Source organism: Telmatherina bonti, assembly GCF_933228915.1.
Source record: "Telmatherina bonti genome assembly, chromosome: 19".
In the NCBI taxonomy this organism is placed as follows: domain Eukaryota; kingdom Metazoa; phylum Chordata; class Actinopteri; order Atheriniformes; family Telmatherinidae; genus Telmatherina; species Telmatherina bonti.
Genome location: NC_136617.1, coordinates 20,252,295 through 20,271,754, shown reverse-complemented (window position 1 = coordinate 20,271,754; position 19,460 = coordinate 20,252,295). Strand labels below are relative to the sequence as shown.

The 19,460-nt window shown below is 37.2% G+C and overlaps 1 protein-coding gene across 1 annotated transcript; it reads right to left on the bottom strand.

Moving 5' to 3' along the window:
* Positions 1–1,554: 1,554 nt before the first annotated feature.
* On the bottom strand, positions 1,555–18,658 carry nup153 (nucleoporin 153). Its single transcript, XM_079258571.1, has 22 exons — positions 18,555–18,658; positions 14,823–15,045; positions 14,451–14,726; positions 13,800–13,939; positions 13,020–13,148; positions 12,696–12,812; positions 12,504–12,548; positions 12,329–12,382; positions 10,551–10,694; positions 10,359–10,411; positions 9,973–10,105; positions 8,947–9,108; positions 8,761–8,859; positions 8,569–8,653; positions 8,385–8,486; positions 7,596–8,240; positions 7,294–7,473; positions 6,121–7,080; positions 5,595–5,987; positions 5,220–5,438; positions 4,958–5,144; positions 1,555–3,094 (listed from the first exon to the last, which is right to left on the bottom strand). The coding sequence occupies exons 1-22, from the start codon at positions 18,630–18,632 to the stop codon at positions 3,007–3,009; spliced, it is 4,512 nt and encodes a 1,503-aa protein (XP_079114697.1). The 5' UTR covers positions 18,633–18,658; the 3' UTR covers positions 1,555–3,006.
* Between the last annotated feature and the right edge of the window lie 802 nt (positions 18,659–19,460).

The following is a 19,460-nucleotide window of genomic DNA, read 5'->3' as shown; positions in this document are numbered from 1 at the left end:
GGTTTACAACATATCAAAGTTAGATGTGGATCCCAAAAAAAAATCCGGGTACTACAATCCAGTGTAGGAAATGATAGGGAGATATTTGCAATTTTCATCTGCAAGAAAACATATTAAGATCTAAATATGGAACAAACACAATATAACCAAGACAATGTGGTTTCATTGGCAATGAATAAAAGAATCCGATAGTATATATAAAATGAAATATAACTACAACATAAACTGGATTTAAGCTGCTTGGTGGAGGCCTGCGCTTTCGTAGTGAATTTCTAGTAAGTTTATTGTTTTAGCAGCTGGTTTTAAACTGGGCCACTCATCAGAATATTTCTATTACCTTGTAGCATTAAAATGTTCAAGGGATATACTTTACAACTTTACACACTAAGTTAGCAATAAATTACTATCAAAACTTTGTTCCCAAAGAAGTCAGGACATGTGACCCATAAGCCATATTTTAGTCCCAATACAACATCACAAATGTAGAAACTTAGAATTTTAACCATTTTAGGGAACATTTAAATGAGCTCATTTGGATTTTGACAGCAATGAATCTGGGGGGAAATAGCTAGAACGTCATGTTTACCACTGTGTAGCACTTAATCTAACATTTTATATTAACTGATAACATTTAAACATTTGGAAAGTGAACAGAACAGTTGCTGGAGTTTGAGAAGAATTTTGTCCTATTGTTGTTTGAGGTGGGATTTTTAGTTGGCCATCACCTTGTATACTCAACCATTTCTAGATATATACACACACGACTTGATACATCACAGCCCATTAGCCTTTACATACTGTAAATAAAATATAGAAGTCAAATTGTGACAATATTTCCTTCTGCCAAGGAGGTTATGCTTTTACTGGCGTTTATCTACTTGTGTTCAAGATAAATAAAAAAAATTATGGACAAATTTTCATTAAATTTTCAGGAATTGTTGGAAATGTGAAAAAGAAGAAATGATTTAATTTTGGTCATAATCCGGATCACCGTTTGGATCCAGGAATTTTTTGAAGGCCTTGGAGCTTTGCACTCTCCAAGTGCTTTCCCAGCATTTTTATGGTTCAAGGTCGGACCCCATTGTGGTTATTTTCATTGAAGTTGTAAAAGTGCAGCCCTCACTCAAATATTCACCAACACCAGTACAACTCATCTTTGTGGAGTGTATCAGTGAATCAAGTTAAGAAGCAAATTTGGCACTAAAAGTCTAATTATAAAATAATGGAAAAGAAGCAAATCACTTAACTTCAACTTGTTCGACTTATGGACAATTTAAAAAAAGAAAGAAAAAAAAGTTCAATGTATAAATGATGCCCTTATATGGAAAACCATTTCTAGTTATATGTGGACTCTGATCAAGCCCTCCATGATTTTTGTGTTAATATCACTGAAAAATTAGACATTACTATTGTTCAAATAAAGGCCAGCTAACTACAGTATGGACATCCATTTATCTCAGAAAATCTAATCAATATCAACTACTTAATATAAATAGTAAGAGCATTAAGAAAACACTACAAAGGAAATATTTTTTTTGTAGTTTTATTGATGGTAATTACCCATGGTTTTAATTTTATCACTCATCCAGTAATAATCATGGCTTTAAAATTAAACTGACTTCCTTATAATCCAAAGTCACCCTCGTCCATTTAAACACGCAATAGAAAAATATATACTTAATACTTTGTACAATACTGGTTTTGGTCCAAACAAAAGTGGATCAGAAAAGCCAATATACCTTTAGTCATCAAAGGCTCTCCAATTTGCATTTAAGTTCCTTTTAAATGGATTCGGGCAACTTTGAATATAGGAATATACATAATAAATTCTAAAGACAAAAATGCTGAATGTGGAATTTGTAACACAAAAATTCAACTTCACAGATTAAAAAAAAAAAAATCACTATTTACAGTTTTTTTTTGTTTTATAATATTCAAAAGGCCAATTAAGAGATAAAGAGGGAGAGGCAGAAAGATAAAGGGAGAGTATTAGGAATCCGGAAGAGGGAGGGTAGGATTGAGAGACAAGAGGGCACAGAAAGCAGAGTTGTGGAGCGAACCAGAGAAAAATTAAACATGTAACAAGAAATTTGAAACTATGCATTTACAAAGTCCTAAAGGAGAACGAGAGCATTAGCCTCCAGCCCGGTCCATTCTCCACAGTGCATGGATGAGTCTTCCCAGCTCCCAAACCCTGCCCTCCTTCCTTCCTCCCCTGGTTTTTTTTTTTTTTTTTTTTAAACATTCATTTGCTCTTTCACCTGCAGCAGCACCAACTGGCTCCCCAGGCGATAACTGTCGTTCAGTTTTCATACACACCGACACGCGACCTCAGCATGTACAAAGAAACCAAACACACCTCAAGTCTGTACATAAGAGGAAAAAACAAAAACACTCTTCATTCGATACAAAGATTACACGCTCACCCCTGTACATACAGCACACTGCACTGACACTGTGGCAACATCTCCATTCATTCCTGCAATGGAGGAATCTGACTCGTTTGCAGGATACCACTGGAGTTACCACACAGTTCTCACTACCTCATAACCTGATCACCCATACTAATCAATAAATGTACACTCGCAACACTTTAAATGTTCAGTTTTTGCCTTTGTAATTTTATTACAAAAAGTCATGTCTAAAGTCTAGCAGACATTTGCCGATGTGTAAAATATAGATATGACTGTGATGCTTGTTTTCCTTTGTTAGAATGGGGGTCTCTGCTTGATTCTTGTTTTCTAAGTCAGGGTCATTGTTCAGTCAACAGTTGTTTTCTAGCAAATGTGAATTCATTGAGGTCTCACAAATAAACAACTCCGATAAGCCTTTTAATAAGCAACCAAGCTCATCACTAAAACCCACCGTTCCACTGAGCCTCGCTCTTTCTCCACATATCAAGCAACATCAGCGTTTGCCCAGTTGAGACATTTCAGGACTTATTTTGTCTTCGTTGGGGACCATGTAGTTCGAAGTCAAGTCTACTGTGGTGGAGGCTGTGGGGCTCTATTTTCTCCGCCGCACCGCAGTCTTTATCTTGCGCCCAGCAATTGTTGGCTGTGCAGCCGGAGAGGCAGCAAAGGATTTAGTTGACCTGGAAACACAAGATACAATCCTTATTAAAACACACTATCAGTAATTAATTTTAAGGTAATGAATTACTCCTTTCTTCTTGTATTACACATTTCTCTCCAATGACTTATTTTTCTTCATTATTGTTGTTTCTTGGTCTGTTTGTTGCCTTGCAGGATCATAATTAGAAGGCAGTGGTTTTACATATCGATCCATAGTTAATGTGACCAAGGTTTACTGGTCTTCAGTGTGTCACAGCCAAGTTGTGAGGAAAGAAAAGCATAACTACTGCTAGCATAATTCAGTTCTTTTTTTAGATATTATAGGGCAAGTTTCCCACATTCTACGCTAGAAAAGTGAGCTAAACCTAGAGCTCCTCTGAAAGACATGTAAAATCTATGATAGTATTTACGTAGTGAAGCAAAAAAGTGAAGCAAAAGCTCTTAACCTCCTCCACCCCAATACTCCGGTACCAGGGGCTGCAGGAGTAAATATTCCATTTTTGTGGGTGTAACTTTGTGTGAATAATAAAAAATAGACACGTATTGTATCCACAGAAAATCCAGACTTTTAGCTAAAAGCTAATAAAACTCATTAGCATAACCACCAAACGCAGGTCGGACAAAAAAAATAAAACACCAAGTAAACAAAGTCTGCACACACCCACCACACATGCCAATCATGGTAGTTAGTGTCACAGAGCTGACAACGGGACTCTAGAAGACACACTACCCTACAGAAAAAGTCCTGGAAAGGATTTTAAAAAAAGTGGGATCAAATTGTGTGTGCAAAATTCCACATCTGATGACAAAGCTTCTTCCAGGCCAACAGGGATGCTGGATATGACTGGAATTTGACTAAATGAATATGTTCTGTTTGTCATCACACAAAATGTTTACTACAAACATAGCTTTATTTTGTTCTTCTGTAAATATTTTCTAGTAAACATGTTTCTCATCATAAGACAAACATCATCACTTCTTATGGTTTTATATGAATAGGGTATAGATAATTGAATTATTCCTTAGAAATATTTAGAAACCAACTTTTTCAGACCTGCAAATGAAGTTGGGTCATTTCTGCTTTTCAATAACTAAAAAAAATATCCATATTCAAACATGGTGCCAAATTATAAATGCCTGGCCAGCTCTTTACTAAAATCCATGTGACTTTGTTGTGCTTTGCTTCAGCTCCATGAAACTTTGCACAGGTGCTGTTCACATGTTGAGTTGTGGTTTTCTGGATGTTTTTGTCGACAGAAGCAATTTTAAACCTTTTATAAATTATGAAATCCAAAAAATATTTAGGCAAGGAGAAAATATGAAAATTTTCTCATGTTCCATTCTTAACTTTAAAATGACGGCATCTGTGGTGATGATTTAACTTCAGACAGAAAAAAAAGTGTTTGCTTTAATTTGATAGCAAGATGGTTAATGTAGATTGTATAATTACTGAGTAATATGCAATTCTATTTGTGTATGTCATTTTCAAACCAAAACCTTCAAAAAGACCCTTGGGGCAGAAGACATTAAGACCATTTGTTTCGCTGATTATTCCACATCATCTTAGTGAACAGTTGCAGCCTTGAGATGTGGACATATTTCATTATAATAAAAGCAATGACTGCTAAAAATGGTTGTACACATTAGCAATGGTAAGTTGCTGTACTCTCATTTAAAAGTAAAATCATTGTTAAAAAAAAACTTGATACTACAGAATGACTTCCTAATGATTTTCTCCTAAAGACTATAATGTCTCTATCTGTGCAACAAACAACAATAAATGACACTTATTTGCACATAGCTTGCTTGAGTTTGCTTCTTGCTGTTACTATTGCATCTATAATAAATACTGCATGCCTGTAAAATGAAGAAATACATCATACCCAATGTTGAAAGTTGGGGGTTGTGTAAAGTTGAAACCACCACTGGTTGCTCCTAGCTGTGGTGCCATGGAGGGGTTTGCTGAGGGAGCTTGAGGGGCTGCAGATCCTGCTCCAAAAGTAAACACACTAGATGTGGCGTTGTTTGTGCCTCCAAATGCATTTGCTCCACCAAACTGAAAGCCTCCACCTGAAAAATGTTTTATATTAAAACTTCTAACTTAAAAGTCTGTCAGCATGTATAAGTTAATACACAATTACTCACTCGGAGCAGAATTAGCAGCCGTCCCAAACATGGGGTTTGAGTTGCTTTGTTGTCCAAATACAGGGGCTGCATTAGGTTTGGCCCCAAAAGCTGGGGTCTGGGAAGGTGTAGCTGTAAAAGGAGATCCAAAAGACGATCCAAATGCAGGAGTCTGGTTCGCCCCAAAACCACCTGTGGGGGCTGAGCTAAATACAAATGGGGAGGGATCTGCAGATGGAGCTGTAAGAAAGAAAAAGATAGAATTAAACATATAAACAAACAAACAAACAACAAAAAAAAATCCATGTTAGATGTAAAAATGTTAATGTCAAAGCACACATATTCATGATTTATATGTTAACTAAAAAACAATAAACTACCACAGCAAAGGCAGACCTGATGACGAAGCAGCAGATGGTGCTGCAGCTCCAAAACCAAAGGAGGGAGCGGTGGCAGCAGTGGTATTGGCAGGCGCACCAAAAATGAAGGGCTGAGTTTGGGGTGGGGCAGCATTCAGGGGGGCACTTGATGGGGCAGAGGGCTGGCTGTCCTGAGTCTGGCCAAATACAAAAGTTTTGGCTGGAGCATCACTGGAGGTTGTAGACGGCTGACCAAATATGAAAGTGTTGGTGGCTGCAGAAGAAGTTGGAGCTGCTGTGGAGCTACTGCTGTCAGCAACACCAAACAGACTGGGAATTGCAGTGGAGGATGATGGGGTTGTTGAGTTTGTGGTGGTAGTAGGATTATTAGCCATGAAAGAAAATGTTGGTTTTGGAGCAGTAGAAGAATCTGTTTAGAAAGAGAACATTTTGAGTAACTCACACAAGCTGTTTTGGCATGCGGTACAACGTCTTCAACAAATCACAACAAAATGAGTTAGGTATTGAAATCAATAAAGAAGAAACTCTGTTTTAAAATGTACCTGCAGCGTTTTGACCAAAGGTGAAAGTGGGCTTTGGGGCTTCTGAAGTGCTTATTTCACTTTTTTCGGTGGTCTTGCCAAAAGTGAAAGATGGTGGAGGCTGTTCTACTGGGACACTGGGCTTACCAAAGGAAAATCCTCCAGAGGCAGCTGGTGCAGCTGAAGAGTCTGCATCCTTACTACCAGCACCAAAGACAAAGGTTGACGGAACAGGTGAAGCAGCTCTTTCCTTCTTTTCTTCTGGTTTCCCAAAGGTAAATGTGGGAGCTGCTGGTTCTTTACCAGCCTGTAGAGACCCAAATGTAGAGCTTACTTTTGGTGTGTTGGCAGGCGAACTTGGTTTACCAAGCCTATCAAATACAGAGCCTCTTGTTGTAGTTGTGGTGGTGGCGGTCGTGCTTGCATTTGTTGTTGTGGTGTCATTTGATGATTCTGCAGTGTTGTTCTTTTCTTGTGAGGAAGAATAAGTGGGAGTAACAGAGGAGGAGGATATGGTTGTTGTCGCTTCTGATGTTTTCTCTTCAGGTTTTGACAGACCAAAGCTGAAGCCAACCTTGGCAGAATTACTTTCTGTGCTAGATGATCCAGTTCCAAATGCTATTCCACTACTAACTCCAAATTTGAAGCCCGAACCTGCGGTAGGCTGGTCAGACTTTTTATCATCACTTGAGTCGGCTCCAAATTTAAAGCCCTCTGAGCTGCCAAATTTGAACCCGGATGAGGCAATAGCGTCTTTAGAGGAAGATCCTGATGAGTTTCCAAATGGGCCTCCAAATTTGAATCCACCTGATGCAGATGAAGTGGGTGTCTCTGAAGATGAGGTTCCAAACTTAAATCCCCCAGATCCAGATGTACTGTCTGATGTACCAAACTTAAAACCTCCAATAGAAGAGGTAGAAGAGCCAAAAACAGATGATCCTGAACTCCCAGCTGCTGAGGATCCAAAAGAAGAACCAAATGCTGAAGAAAGACAAAGGGTAACAAAAATGTGTCGGTTAAGCGAAAAACAACTCACTCTAATTAAATAAACAGCAACATACCATCTAGGTGGCATCAGTCCAGTAACGCATAAAAATATTGACAAATTCTAAAAACATATGTTACTGCAAAGTTCTTTATACAGTCTGTTTTTTTTTTTTTTTTAATTGATTTTTTTGTTTGTTTGTTTTTTACCTTTAGGCTCTATGTTTGCTCCAGGTTTTGCTGCCTGACAGGCAACACACTGCACATCAGCAGCTTTATTCTGCACAAGACAGACATCACATTCCCAGGATCCCTCTGGCTTCTTGAACTTTTCTGCTAAACCAAACACTGGGACACTACTGGCTGATGAAGACGATTCTGCTTGAGTTCCTGAGGAAAGAATGGTATTTTTTTTTAAAAACCAATAAGATGAGCTGCACAGCCAGAAGCAAAAATTCAGCAGTTTCAAGATAAATAAAAAACAATGCCATAGTTTTGGCATCCCTCATTACCTGGTTTAGAATTTGTGCAGGCTACACACTTTGTATCCTCTGCTTTATTCTGTACAAAACAGGTTTCACATTCCCATGCACCTTCAGGTTTTTTAAACTTATCTCCAAATCCACTCAGGCCTGTGGAAACAAGGGCTGTTGGTGAAGATACAGTCTTAACAGCGGAGAAGGCAGAGGGAAAAGTCAGTGAGGGTTTGAGCCCTGTCCCAGGTTTGGCCGTTTCACAAGCCACACACTTTACTGCATCGGGTTTGTTCCGAACAAGACAAGTATCACAATCCCAAGTTCCTTCAGGTTTGGAAAAAATTGTGCCAAAACTAGTTGTGGTTGTAGTGGTGGAGGTGGTGTCCATGCTGCTGCTCTCCAACCCAGCAGAGTTGGTGGGTAACTGTTTACTGTCCAGTGATTTGATTGAGGAGTTGGGCTTTGTCGCCGTACAACAAACACACTTTGTGTCTGACTGCTTGTTCTGAACCAAGCATACATCACAGCTCCAGTCTGTTGAGGGTTTGAGCAAACCACTTGATCCTGTTGATGAGCAGACAGTAGTGGAGGAGGAGGCTGAGACGGTTGAGGAGACTGCAGATGTCTGCAGAAGGGTGGTGCTGGGACCTGCAGAAGTCTGAGCAACAGAGGAGGCAAAGCCTGGAGAGAACAATGATAAAATAAAGAATTATCCTTAAATATAAAAATGATCACCCATAAATATAAGGATATTTATATATTTAAAAAAGTACAGAAAAGAAAAAGCAAAATACAAAACAAATGCAGTGATTTTGATTCTTTTACCTGGTGATTTGAGAAGATCCAGCACACTGCCCTGTTTCAGAGTCTTGGCTGGTTTGAAAGGCCCTTCAAAATCTTCTGCGCTCTTGCTTGTTACCGGCTTTACTGTAAATCAACCAATTATTTGAAATATTCAAAGTCAACGCAAGCCACTAATAAAAGGTCTGCAATGAGGAAAAACTCTTACCTAAGACTGCAGTAGGTGTTGTGAGCTTTCCATTCAACATGGAAGGACCCAACTTTGCTACGGGTGCACTAAAAGTAAATCCAGACTACAAAGAGACAACCCCCCCCCCACACACCAAATTTAGATCACTTTTATAACTGTAGTTTAAGAAACCTGCAACAAAGGTAATTAGATAAATAAAAATGTACTCACAGTAGGTGAATATGAAGCTGGGCTAGTAGCAGTTGCTTTTACAATAGGGGAGGAAAAGGTAAAAGGTACACAGGGTGGAGTTGAGGCCTTTGGTGGATCCTGAATGAAAAAGTATTTTTAAAAAAAGTTGGTTATCACCAGACTTTCAAGTATTGATTAAGTAGGATCAGGAAATTCATGACAAACCTTATTTGTCTCAGATTCCTTCGCAGGAGTAACAGTTGTGATATGAGGGGTAGCGCCAATTGAGTTGGTGGGAGGTGGCAGGGGTGAAGAGAAACTGAAGGTAGGCAAGGAGGATGTGCTGATGGGAAGTGAAATTCTCGGTATATCTGGTACCTCAATAACCTAAAGTCAGCAAATAAACATTTTCATTTGTATTATTATACAAATTAATACAAATAAGTATGTAATTATTATTTACATAGCACCTTAAACTGTGGAACAAGATGGGAGAAAATCACTGGCAGTGTCCAAATATCCAAAAGTCAATATACAGAGACCTGATAATTGAGCGGTATGGGAATGGGGTTGCATGAAGACAGGTTGCATGGACTGAGTAGTTTTACTGTTATTAATATAATTGCTTCTATTCTTATAAATATTGTTGTCGTTACTGCATTGCTCTATCACTGTAGTTGATTGTTGTGATCTTGTAGACTGACATAAGACATGTTGAGGACTGAGTGGTTCTATTGTTTTTTATTTAATTGTTGCAACTATTGTTGTTGACATTGTAATTGGTGTTATTGCTGCACTGCTCAATTACTGTGATTGATTATTGTGTTATTGTAGATTATGTTACACTGAGGATGTTATTGTTGTTGTACAGGTATCGCTGATATGTTTGGTTGCTGTTGCTGTGTTGCTAATGGGATGCTATTGTTGTTGATGTGTTGCTTCATCACCGGGGTGGAATAATATATAAGCTTACGCTTTTACCCACTCCTTTTGAACATTTTGTCATCTTTTGTCTGTTTTATTTTTTGTGAATTGTCACTGTTCAAAAAAACTGTCTAAACCAATCCAATCCTTTGAAGATTAAAATCACAGTGTTTTACAATACAACACAACAAAAATAAAACTAAGCAAAAGCAAGTTTAAAAAGATGAATTTTTAAATGCTTTTTAAAATAGATCACTAAGTGTACTGTGGTTTGAGTATGTTTATTGATAACCGATAAAATAATTTTTGGCTATTAAAAGTTCTCACCTCAACTTCTTCAGGACGTTTAGAGGAGGGCCTTGCACTGATTCTGTCTCTCTTGATTTTGCCCCCTCCAGAGCTTGCACTGCTGGCTGCAGGAGTACTGGACAGAGGATAGGCTGGGCCAGAGGTCCTTGTGCTAATCAAAACACAATTAGTCAATTACAGGAAACAAAGCAAAAAGGACAGCTCACATAAGAGAACTCAACAAAAAAAGAATGTTATAATAGGATATTACTTTCCTTTGTTACTTTAAATAATTTGATTTAAAAAAAAAAAAAAAAAAAAAAAAAAAAGCATTGTAATGCAAGATTAATAACACTTGGTTCACAGTTTCCTGAAATACCTACATATTTAATGACAGCAGTTACATGGAGCAAACCATGTTTTACCTTTGAGATGGGCCTGGGGTTGCTTCAGGTAATTGAGGTGATTGTCTTGTGGGCTATGGGAATGATAAAAAAACAAACAAAAAATGTTTAATGTATTTTTAAAAACCCATGATTTTTTTTTTTTTTTTTTAATAAAATCAATATGAACCAAAAATGCTGGTACATAACCCAACGCAACAGCTTGATACTAACTGTGTTCTCCCTTGGGGTCCTGTCCACAGGTCGGCTTAATCCTCCAGGTGTTAAAGTTGGCCTGAAAGAAACCGCTCGGTTTCCTGAAACAGAAGCTGCGGCAGGAACCACAAGTTTTTGCACTGGTGGGAGGTTTGAGTCCATCTGAATTTGATTGAAGGTGTTGAAACATGGAGAGGGTAGACAAATAAATATCAAACAAATTCACAATGTCCCATTCTCACAATAACTGCAGGCAGTGTTTGACATTTCACTGTACCATATACTTACTACTAATTAAAAAAAACTACATGTTGTACAAAAGCATTAAAGTAATACAATATTAATCTAACATTTTTCGATAGACAAAATTATACAACAGAACATTAATGGTTGATTAGACACCTTGTAAATTACCTTTTTATAAATTTAAATGAAAGGCCTAAACATGAAAAGTTTATCATGTGCATTCCAAGTTTTAGAGGTCAAGTTTAGTTCCTCCGTAAAGGAACATTTAACATTTTTCTATAGAGGTTAATTTGTCTTGGCCCTATACACATTATGTACAGATTTGTTTAACGACTGTCACTCTATGGACAAAAGTGCCTGACAGGTGGATCATTTCTAAAACTGAGTTAACTGAGTCATTGATTCGTGTCTTGCTTTGATTGTTCTTTTGGAAACACCACAAAAGGCAGATCACACCCTCATTTGAGAAAACTTCATGATATTCCGCATTTTACAACTAATTTCAATCTGTGTTTTCCACAGGGCCCATTATAAAAAATAGCCTACAAAAACTTATTCAGCTTTTTGTAGGATGTCAAAATATAATTAAAACACACGATAACCTTTACAGAGGAACTCAACTTGACCTCTAAAACTTGGAATGCACATGTAAAACTTTCCATGGATATGCATTTTAATTTATAACAAGGTAACATTTACCTTGTTGTCTAATGTTCTGGTTTGTTAAAACATTTCTCCAAGTTCACTTATTCACATTGTTGAGTTGACAGCTTGACATTGTCAGAGCAAGATGATATCCAACATAAGACAAAATTATTGAGACAAAGACAGTTTCATTTTATTGTGTATGCACTGCTGTGGTTTGCCTTTATTTCAATAAACTGTGAAGGGATTACCACTGCATGACCCTACTTAAATATTATATCATGCCAACATTCATGATATATCAGTGCAGCACAAACCTTTTACATTTTCTGTAAATTCCACCTACAAGTTGAGACCCAGTCATAGCTAAGAAACATTTTGGTCCCTGTCAAGATATAACTGCTCTCTGCATGACTGTCTTAAACCTTCCATGCTCAGTAAACCATTTTTTTAATCCTCCAAAAAGCAGCTGTCACAGCTGCAAATCTTTGACAGCTTTAACTTCGTCCACAGCTGGCAGAACTTCACAATGGGCTACACTTGAACCTACTGTCATAAGCCAAACACATTCAGAGATTTCCTCACAAGTGTTCATGTACCATAGACTTGGCAACAGTGAACAGCCAGAGCGCAGTCTCTTCAATAGTGTTTAAGGAGTCTTACACGCAGTGGGACAGAAAATGACAGGACAAAAACAACAAATGTTGCTGGGTTTGTATAATCATAGCCCTGTAAATCTCACTAAGCACATCAGACTGATCAAGTTTAGTTGTTTTTATGCATACAAGATTTAACCACATTTGTAATAATAAAAAAAATCTTAGAAGCCAACTTAAAAGTGTGTACATTCAAATTTTCATTGAGATGCAAAGTGTAGTCGTGAAAATTGAGAAATTCTTACATACCCGCTTCCTTTTTGACTGCGAATGAGAACCTTCCAGATTCATGCCATCCGTTGGCTGCAAAGAGTTTATGTGAAATTCTTTTCAACTTGACACAGACTATTCTATAAAACCCTGTGCTGTATTGTATGAAGTAAAAAATGCAAACAATTGTTTGGGATAAATGTAATGCACTCACTGGTGACAAGATGGAGGACGCTGCTGCTGGGATTCTCTTGGCATCCTGTACATGAAGAAAAATGGAAATGTAGCAACATATTTAAAATAATTTTTTTCAGCAGTAACCCCATAAAGATGATGGATTGTCACAGACAAAATAAGACAAAAACTTTAAACTAAAGTCAAGTCTGCTGTAGGTCTTTGCACTCACAGCTAGTGGGCTTGACATGCGCTCCAAGGACTGAAGGATGCGTCTGGCAGTGGCACTGGTCACACCACAGGGCTGAGTACCAGCAGGCTTGGCCTTGATCTGTCTTCTCACTGGAGCCTACAGATCAGATCAGCTAAATTAGTCTCTAATCAAAGTAAAAACAGTCAACTTTAGCCTTAGTTAGACTAGAACTCCATTCTTTTCCTACTAGACATTAGGAACTGCATGGGTAATTATGTATTTTGAGTTTGAACAAGTGTGATTTAATTTGTAAAACCTTATGTTATTATTCATCTAAAAATGACATGAAGATTAATAGGTCACCTGATAAGGCGTTCCAGGACGACCACGAGAGCTCCTTACTGCAGATGCCCCGCCATATGTGGTCTTCCCAGGGTAGAAGGGTGAATCTCCAAGCTGACTGGAGTTCAGCAATGTGCTGTTTAATGTTGACTGGAACAAAACATTATATGAAATAATTATACCAGGTACAAAGTTTTTTTTTTAGGATATAAAAAACAAAAACAGAAAAAGACTTAAAGAGCGCAGACCTCCACCCCACAGTTAATTTCCATTCAGTGTCCACAATTCTTTCCCGATCACTCCCAAAATTTTATGTCATCCAAGTTAGAGAAAAATCCATTCTAAAAACGTCAGCCCAGTAGTTTGCATGTAGAATTGGCAACAAAAAGATATATGTGGGCAAAAACATAACATCCTCTGTAAAGGTAACAACATTTTCCTTTTCATTAAATCCATGAAATAAGAATTTCAAAGTAGCAAAACTTAACCAAGTTATATTTAAAAGAAAAAGTCTAAATCTTTTCAATTTTATACAGCTTTTGCATTAAAAAATACCAAATACATACTTTAGGTAAAGTGAACTATTGTTCTTCGAAGTAAAAATGAAATGTGATTTCCAGGTGTTTTAAACATATCTGAAATGGTTCCAGGAGATCATTTAATTTTAAGTGAATCATCTGTTGTAATTCAACCTTCAGGGAAAATTCAAAGTGCAAACCTTTGCCACACAGAACTTATTTTAATGCCCTCAGGATAACATGTTGACAGACTAAGCATCTGGGTGGACAGGTAAACACTCACATTGGAGGAAGTTCCAAAGACAGACAAGTTGAAAGAAGGCTTTTTCAGACTAGACTGGGAAGGCTGAGGTCCAGAGTTTGTTCTGTCCATTTCTGGGGACCATAGCTGTGGGAGCGATGCAGTTTTGGAAGTGGGAACATCTAAAAAAACAGAGAATATTTTGAAACAATGCAAGACTTTTAGGAAAGTACCATTTAATCAAAGTCTCTGTAACGCATAATCAAAATGTTGAAAAATAAATTAGGATATATGAACCAGAGATGAATAGTTACTCCCAGGAAACATTTTTACTCCAGATTTCCAGGCAACATAATATTTTGGTTTTTTGAAATACTATTGTACCATAAAATACAATAAACATTCCTTAATTTCTTAAATCCATAAGATTCAGGAATATAAAGTGTAATTGTTAACTATTGGATAAGGGATAGGAACAACTAAGTATTACTTCTTCCTACTCCTTTTCAGACATGTCAACTGAACATATTTCAACTGAGATCTGAGAACCGATGCCAATATGTATTAGTACACATGTGCAGGTATTAAGATGTGTATAGACGTGTTTCGGTATGTATATGTTTTGTACAATAATCTTGACATCTCTGAAATGAATAAACAAATCCAGCTGTTGCCTAAAAACGCTGCTCTTACCCTTGTCCGAAGCACGGGAGGAGAACCCACTTGTGGTAGAGATGTTATCATCTTCATGCTGTGAAAGGTTGTCTTTGATTTCTTTAACTAAGGAAAACCCTGTGGAAAAAGGGCCGGGGGCTGATGAGGTTGAGGGCTGAGAGAAGAGGCTGCTGGAGGCTCCCAAAGAGGGAGAGGAGGCATCCAGTGGGGTAAAATGGAGGTGGGACCGACTCAGAGGAGGTCGAGAAAGCACATATTCCTGAAAGTTCAGTGATGCACGACTCGTTGAGGGTTCTGTGCAAAAAGGACAGAGGCAACAGGTAAGCACCATTTCATGTTGGACCAGAGAAAGAGAAAGCAAGCCATCTCAGAAACAAAATGGCTTCTCACCCGTGTTACTGGTACTTGGTTCTGGGGAGTCGCGTCCATCAAGGGGAGGAGGCCCCTCTTCACTCCCATTAGGAGGTGGTGGTGGCGGTGGCTGGCAGTTCTGATCCATCCTTTGTGGGGAATCTTCTCCTTCAGGAGCATCACCATTCTTAAAGTATTTATGCAGCCAGGAAGGAACGATGCTCTTTACTGTGTCTGTCACCCGACTGATGAGGCCTGACTGCTGCAGATGATATGAAAAAGGGAGATGAAATTGTCTGAAGAGAAATTACATCCGTGAACGGCTTATTTTTAGTGATCACAAAAGCACAATCACTTGACAAGTGGTCTTATATACAATTGTGATAAGTATAAATTAAAAATGAAACATTTGACTTGCTAAAATCTGAGGAATTCTTTTATCTTGTTTAAGGAAAAACAAAACACTGATGCTTGTATTTCTGATGGTCAAAAGTTAATTTATGGAAAATCAAATCCATATTGTTTCTTACTGAGGAAATATAATCTACAGCACTCCTCTTGTAAATAGCAAAACAAAGCGACATTTCATGATCTAAATTGGGTGCATAGTCCCATTTACAATGCAAAACTACTTGTCTTGCCCTGTGCGAAACAGAGGAATGGTCATTGAAAATGGGTCAGGCAACATGTATGCATCTACTGTATGAAACACTGATAAATGTGATGCTGATTTGACTGTACAGAGGGCTAATGCTGGATGAATGTTAATCAATGAGAAAGAATCTACAAAAATTCTAAAAAATAACTGCATTTTTACAATTTACGAATACTTAAATTTATGGCTTTTCGTGTATATCCATTAGCTGTAGCAACTTTGATGAACTTTGCTGTATTCTATGTTCAAATTAATCGCTAGGTCTTTATGGGCTAGATTTAAATTTAAATAACTTTTTTTTTTAAAATTGTATCTTCACTGTGTGACACTGGGAAGAAAAAATTTGAGATACAAAATGCTATTAGCAGTTAACAGATAGAAAGAGAGCATATCCGTGAAATCTGTTTGTCCAGCCACTTAATGTTAAAGCAAAAACATTATTATTGCTTTTAGCAATGTTTCGTCTTTTAGCTTTTGACTGCAGCAGTACTTTTAGTTGGATGTATTTAGATTGCCGTACTGTGTTGTGAAGAAAATAGAGAAAAGTGAGGTAACAGCACCAGGTGGTGACAGTAGGTCTTCATGTAGACACTGTATCACATGGTGGCTTTTCAACACCTGATAAGAGCGATGTGCACTTCTTTCTTCTGCTTATCTATGATATACACCTGTCGGCCACACTGTACTTTACCCCAAGTAGAAATACACAAAACTTCCTATGATCATCAAAGTGCTTTTCTTTTTCTTTTTTTTTTTTTTTTTAAGAAAGGTTATTGCCATTATGATTTCAGAATATATAGTTAATCATACAAATAGAAAAAAAGGTTCAGCAATAACGCTTTGCTGTATTTCTTAAGTACAGGGTTCAGGGGATCATACTTATGAGAAGAAATAAAGCTGTCCTAAATTTCCAAGACTAAGCTACATTCAAACTGATTTATCAAAGGCCTCAAATCTCCAATGCTGGTGACTCACTACAAAGTACAAGGACAACTGGATAGTTTGATCACCAAATCTATATTTCATCAGCCCTTATGAAGTCCCTTCATGTTTTCATCTATATCAAAATAGTCAATAGCTTAAAAAAAACAAAACAAAAAAAAAGTCATTTGAACCTGTCATTTGTTTAAACAATTCAACTGACTCAAGAGTTTTGCAGTAATCATTGTAATCTGCCATGATTTGCTATAAACAATAAAAACACAATGATTATACCCTCACAGTTATGTGGACTTGGCTTGTCAAGTAAAAATAAGCAAATCATGGAAACCATGTTAAACTCTGAGGAAAAAAAAAAACAAAACAATTTTTATGTCATTCATCACAACCAATTCTCATACTTTTCAAAATAACAAGCAATCTCTTAAGTTGGGGAATACCGAGTGAAAAAAAAACCCGCTGCATGTCTTCTTGAGCCCTTTCTGGCTGGGGTATTGCGTAATCTAAGCAACTGAGATAAAACTAAATAGAGCTTCTGAATTCAAATTGGATTTAGGTAATCACTTTTTTTTTTTTTTTTTTTTTTTTTTTTTTTTTAAAACATGACCAGACGTTATGGGCAATTTTCAACAGAGTTTAGACATGTCTATGTTGAGCACATTCATATTATCCTTTCTGAATCGAGTCAGCTTGCTCATAAAGTCTGGGTTTTTTTAATGGGTACTGTGAATACACAAACAAATTCCAATTTGGATCAAAAAAGTAGACTCGGCTTGCCGACAAATGAAGGTCTCAATCCGTTTCAAGTGGATGAAATACAGGAAGCGGACTACAAAACAAAGTGTGGGTTTAATGCACAATCTTTACCCGTATAATGAGTAAACAACCAAATTTAACGTGTGGGCAGCTCTGCAGGGGAGAAATAGTTCACGGGCAGACATGGAAGAATTTGGTAAAAGTTCTGCTAGAAATCTGATCAGTGCAGACCACCAGGATCTGAAGCTTGCTTCTATTGACTTACAACTTAACAGAATTTAGTTAGAGCCAACACAATAGAATTATTATCAACAGCTTTTTATTGTTTTTTTTTTTTTAGTATTTATCTGTGATGTTTAAACACACACACACACACACACACACACACACACACCCTGTGTGTGTGTGTATATATGTGTGTGTGTGTGTATATATATATATATATATCTTCCTTACTACACTTCTACAAATAAAAGGCAGGCAAATAGTGGCATAAAGATAACATCAACATAAAAACCCAAAAAACACAAAAGTATAACAAAAAGTGAGCTCAATGTTGTCATGGCTCGTCCAGATAAATGTGGTTAGACTATGTGGCCCTTCAGTCAGAGAACACATTGGTAAAATGACGACTTTAAGCAGCAAATTGCTAATTAACTGCAATATTCTTGGCAAGCATTAAAGAGATCAAGTGGATTTGCTCACTACCTATCCATGTCTTTAACATTATTCACATTGTGAGGCAGTTAAAACTACTTTAATGTCCGGGCGGCAAAGGACTCCACAGATAACCATGTGGGATCCCAATCAGCCGGGACTCCCTGCGCAATTAAACTGGCTGAGATTTTGCCAACACAAACTCATATGTACACTGTTTTCCTACAGGGTTTAAACTAAATTTGAACTGAAAAAGCAGTGTAAGAAGACATATGCATGTGTAATTACGAATCATGTTCATTTAACCTGGTACGTCCAAAAGATTCAAAGAAAACAATGCGTTGCTCGCAGATGCTAGTTTGCTAGCTCTGATTAGCATCTTAGCTAATACTTCAAATTGCACTTCCTTGCTTTCCGAAAACTTCAGTAACATCTAAAGAACAATTAAACAACCCAGAGCTGCTTATCTCGGGTTGTTATACGTGTACTGACACTTACATAAATAACGGCTAACTAGTCTAAAACTCATATTGCGGTGATTTGACCTGTCAGGTCCGCCTGATTTTGCTAACCTGTAAGCAAACTCGCTAGTACGTTAGCATTTCCTGTGAGCATGCTAACAGCGCGTGGAGGCCACGAGCGTTAACAGCAGGCCATAAAATATATCCAACAAAACAATAACAACCACTGAAGAAAGGTGGCACTACAATTATTGTAACATATTCGACGCGTCCTTTAAAAACGAAAGCTTTCACTTAATTTACCTGTTTAGTTTTAGCGTAAGGTTTAGAAGCGATATGATATCTTCTGCTTCTAATTTTCCCTCCACCCGTGGCCGCCATGGCTCTCTAGTCTGAGTGTCTATCGGGTTTCGGCGCCGGATAGCTGTCATCCAACACTGCGGCCGCTGACAAAGGAACTGTGGGAAATGTAGTCCTTTAGCCTAACAAAGGAGGTAAGTTTGACAGGTCCTAACACATAGCAAGGGGATTTTTATGTCAAATGACCGAAAATTTCCATGGTTAGTTTTATCTTATACGTATACTCCATATTGAGCATTGAAATAAAGTTATATACTAAGTTATGTACTAATTACTCAAACAGATAGTATTTAAGGGTAAATTAATTTGCACTATTTTGTGAAGGAAAGTTATTCAAGAGACTGCACATTTCTCAAAAATTGCCCCTTTTAATTTATTTTGTTTAATCATTATACACAGAGATGTGTTTAAACTGTTTAACATATAAAACATAAACAAAACAAAATTGGTTAGTTTTGACTTCTGAGTTTCTTGACAACACTGATCCAAAATGTAATTTTGACTAAATTATATGAATATTATGTATACCAATTATGCAGTTTTACATGGTTTCTTCGCAAAGTTCCTTAATTACAAAGTTCAAATCTGTTATATCAACAACATTTTCTTTGTTTGTTTAAAAATAACTCTAGTTCTTTCACTAATATTTAATCCGTGGTTCAGAGTTCAAGATGATAAAACAATTCCCCTTCTGTTGACTGAAATCATCACAATAATAACAAGAACATAAACACAGAACACAAAACCGGGTCTTTCCTCTCCTATTTATTTGTTATATTTAACACTGCAAAAAACACTCAAAATAATCATCCATCAGTAATATCACGTAGTGCATTTGAGTTTTGATTT